The 3,745-nt window shown below is 58.0% G+C and overlaps 1 protein-coding gene across 1 annotated transcript in view; it reads right to left on the bottom strand.

Moving 5' to 3' along the window:
- The window catches only part of EVX2 (even-skipped homeobox 2), a gene marked incomplete at its 5' end in the record, with an annotated part of 3,595 nt that extends 77 nt beyond the window's left edge, over positions 1 to 3,518 (bottom strand). The window contains 3 exons of the mRNA XM_080346497.1: positions 1 to 1,060; positions 1,651 to 1,886; positions 3,095 to 3,518. The exon at positions 1 to 1,060 is cut by the window's left edge and continues 77 nt beyond it. Coding sequence (XP_080202623.1) covers positions 401 to 1,060; positions 1,651 to 1,886; positions 3,095 to 3,518 — 1,320 coding nt within the window. The 3' untranslated portion in view covers positions 1 to 400. The remainder of the gene's footprint in view (positions 1,061 to 1,650; positions 1,887 to 3,094) is intronic.
- Between the last annotated feature and the right edge of the window lie 227 nt (positions 3,519 to 3,745).

Below are 3,745 nucleotides of genomic sequence, written 5' to 3'. Positions count from 1 at the left end.
GCAGCCTCGTTAGCTACCGCTTGTCGTACAGAAATACGCGAGACATTTCTCATTCAGTCGAACTCAAACTGAAATAATGATAATTTTTTTTTTTTTTAAAGGCAGAAACACACTCTCTTCCGCGGGCTCCCCCTCCATGTACCCTCCTTTCCGGCCGCTCGCAGCCCCGCGAAGCCCAGCGCCGGGCAGTGCACGGCAGCGCGCACCGCGGGGCCGCCTCCGCGGGGGCGCAAGTGCCTCGGAGCGCACTCTCCGCCGGGCCTCGCGCCCCTCTGTGGTGGGGCGGTCAGCAATAAAAAAATAGACGGAACATTCTGACCGAGCCGGGGGCGCCTCCCTCCCCGGCCTCCCCCGACCCCCCTACAAATCGCCCCCCGCCTCTGGGCCCAGGCCGGGGCAGTTATCTGGTGAGCGGCGCCTCCTCTCGCTGGTCCGGCGAGGCAACGGCGGCTTTGCTGAGCACGGCGGCCGAGTAGGGCAGGAAGCCGCTCTCGGAGCGCTGCCCCGCCGCCGTGCACGGGAAGTCGGCGGCGGCTGCGCCCCGCGAACCCAGCGCCGAGGCCGCAGCCGCCGCCGCCGCTGCCGTCTGGCTGCTGTGGCAGCTGAGGCAGGAACAGGGCGCCGAGCCCCCCGGCGGCCCAGAGCCCGCCGCCGCCGCCGCCGCTGCCGCAGCCGCCGCCGCCGCCGAGGCGGCCGCGCTGCTGTTGAGGCCGGCGGCGGCGGCGGCCGGCGCCTGGTAGAGGCCGGGGTGTCGGAAGCTACAGAGCAGCTCTGGACGTGAATAGGGGTGCGAGAGGGCTCGGAAGGTGTCCAGCGGGCGGATGGAGGTGGCGAAGGGCGCGGCGGCGGCCCCTGAGGCAGCGGCGGCGGCCGCGGCGGCGGTGACCCCGACGTGAGGGTAGTAGTGGAGCGGGACGTGAGAGTGGAAGGGGTACGGCAGACTGCCCGTGGCCGCCGCGTGGGTCATCATGTAGGTGTAGAAACTGGGGTCGGCCGGGTGGGGCCAGGACATGGCCAGGCGCTGTCTCTTGTCCTTCATCCGTCGGTTCTGGAACCACACCTGCGCGGGGAGACAAGTACAGCCTGGCTCAGCACCGCTCTGCGCCCCTTCGCACCCGCTTCCGCCGACAGCACCCATCGACAGCGACCGCCAACGCGGCGGGGCCAGCGGCTACGCCTCGGCCGCCTCGCTTGTAGGCGACCCCTCTCTAGCCCGGAGCAATTATCTGTGATCTCGCTCAAGACAACCGGTCCCCCTCGGCCCGGGGAGGAACTTCGATCTGAATAAACGTTTTCCCTTGAGTCGTCCCCTCCCTCCAAAGCAGGACTATGACTTTACAGTATTGACGCGCTCATCCCCCCGTGTTTAACAGCTGTTTATTTTCTCTCTCCTCATTTCTTTAGGAAATATGCTAACACAATAAAAACTGACGATGAAAATAAATAATAATAATAACAATAATAAGAAGGTTTAAGCAAATAAAAACTTCAATGTGCTGAGAAGCAAAGGAGCACAAGGGATGGTCACCGTTAAAGGCCCGGCGAATCCATCAAGCAAAGCGTGAAGCCGGCAGCCAGCCCGATGAGGCCGGGCACCGCGGGGCTGCGCCGGGGCCAGGGAGGCTCAGCGGGGCGCGGGGAGGTTTGTACCTTGATGGTGGTCTCGGGGAGGTTGAGGGCGGCGGCCAGCTCGCAGCGCCGCGGCCGCGACACGTAGTTCTCGCGGTAAAACTCCTTCTCCAGGCGGGCGATCTGCTCCCGGGTGAAGGCGGTGCGGTACCGACGCACCTGGTCGGCCCCCGCCGCCGAGCCGCTGTGCAGGCTGCCTATGCTGGCGGCGGGGGCGGCGGCGGGGGTGCTCGGTGCCGGGCTGCTCTCAGTGTAGCCTGAGGGGAGAGCGTACGGGGTGAGAGCGGGCGGCGGGGCGGCCCCCAATCCCACCCGCTCGGGCCGGGCCCTGCACACCCGTCCTTAACGCCAGCTGTCATTCTAACAAATCGCTGCTGCTAACGGAATCGATAGTCTGGTTTTGAGGGTTTCGTGGTGTTTTGGTTTGGTTTGGGGTTTTGTTTGGTTGGGGTTCTTTTTTTGGAGGGTGCTATGGTTTGGTTTTTCTGATTTTTCTTTTTCTTTTTTAGTCACTTAATAAACGCGTTATTCTCCGATAAATGGGTTGGGTTTGGTGATTGCAGGCCAGCCGAGACACGGGGACAGCCGCGAGGGCTCGAGCCCGAGCTCGGCGGGTCTCCGCAGGGCTGCGAGGAGCCCGGGTTCGGCGCTAGCATTTCACCCATCGACTGCGGTTCTTATTTTCGTTTGAGAGACACGAAATGAGACCCACCATAAAAGCTTGCGCTTTTTTTTGTTTGTTTTTTCTTTTTTTCCACTGTTACGTCGAGGATCCTTTCCCTTCTCTGGCATATTTGACAAAAAAGGCATGCACTATGGCCCCGAGGAAAACCAGCGCTCACCTGGCTCCCCCTCCCCAATTACAGCAATAATAACAACCATCGTCCATCACTATGCCCCGCAAAGCGGGAAGGAGACGGGGCTGTTTCAAACCCTCTGTTATAAACAGGGGGAAAGTGAACAATGCTCAGTTACCCTGAGGTGGACACAAGAGAGCACGTTGCATATACACAGAGAAGGACACACACAGGAAAATATGGGTAGTTTCCTCGCACTCCTCTCTCTGTCTCTAATTTAATCTGTGTATGTATATACACATGCATACAGCTCGAGAGACGCCGAGAGCTCCAAGAGCGTGAGGAAAAATCAGGAGAAATCTTTCCCTAAACATAGGGGGGTGGATATTTGTGCTCACATCTATTCTGGATATATATCTACATACCAGTGGATTTGGGCATGCACACAGACATGCACCCGCACAGGAACTGCCCGAGCAGTGTGTCTCGGCTATCGGGAGAGCGCAGTAATTGCAATAATATTTTACAGCCTGGAGCTCTATCTTCGCAGAAGAAAGAGCGCCGGTGCAGAGGAGAGCAACTTTGGCGGTGGCGGTGGGTTTGCTTTGTTTTTTAAAGCCGGTTAGCAAAATGCGGGGCTTAGATGGAGATCATAAAGGAAGAATTACCTTTGTTACTGTTTTCCTTCAGTTGCGAGGAAGTCAGGCTGGCTGGGGAGCGGAGCGCGGAGCAGCCTACCTCCACATCACTGTTCATATCTGCCTCTTGAGCAACTTCGGAATAAAGGCTGATTTTCTTCCTGCTGTCCGACGGCGGGATTTCGGAGGAGACGGTGCTTTCACTGCTCGGATGCTGAAGATTGAATAAAGTGTCTATTTCAAATTTGCCTTTGGTGGAGATGTCCCCTATAGCGCTGTGCAGGGAGGCGGCAGTCAGTCTCGGGCTGAGGCGACCACTGTGCGGAGAATTTTCAAGGGCCTCCAGCACCGCATTTCCAGCTGAGTCTGACAAATTTGAGAGCCTTTTGCCAGCTGTAGGGCTGTGCAGCCCTCTCTCCATCAGGATCATCTCTTTTCTTATTCTTTCCATCATCTCAGCTTTATAAAAAATGTCAAAGTTGCAGGGCTGGTCCTGTACTAATGATGAGCTGCAGCAGGGGCTAATTCACATTCAGCCCGGCAAGTGTCTCTAAATATTATTATCTCTTTTTGAGGGAGGCGTAAAAATTGTGGGATGCCAAAGCGAGGGAATGACTGGTCAAAATGACCCATACATCCTTTCTAGCCCGAAATGTCATTCATCAAAAAGTGGTGCTCGTC

Source organism: Nesoenas mayeri (genome assembly GCF_963082525.1).
Source record: "Nesoenas mayeri genome assembly, chromosome: 6".
In the NCBI taxonomy this organism is placed as follows: domain Eukaryota; kingdom Metazoa; phylum Chordata; class Aves; order Columbiformes; family Columbidae; genus Nesoenas; species Nesoenas mayeri.
This window is presented reverse-complemented; position numbering and strand designations above follow the sequence as displayed.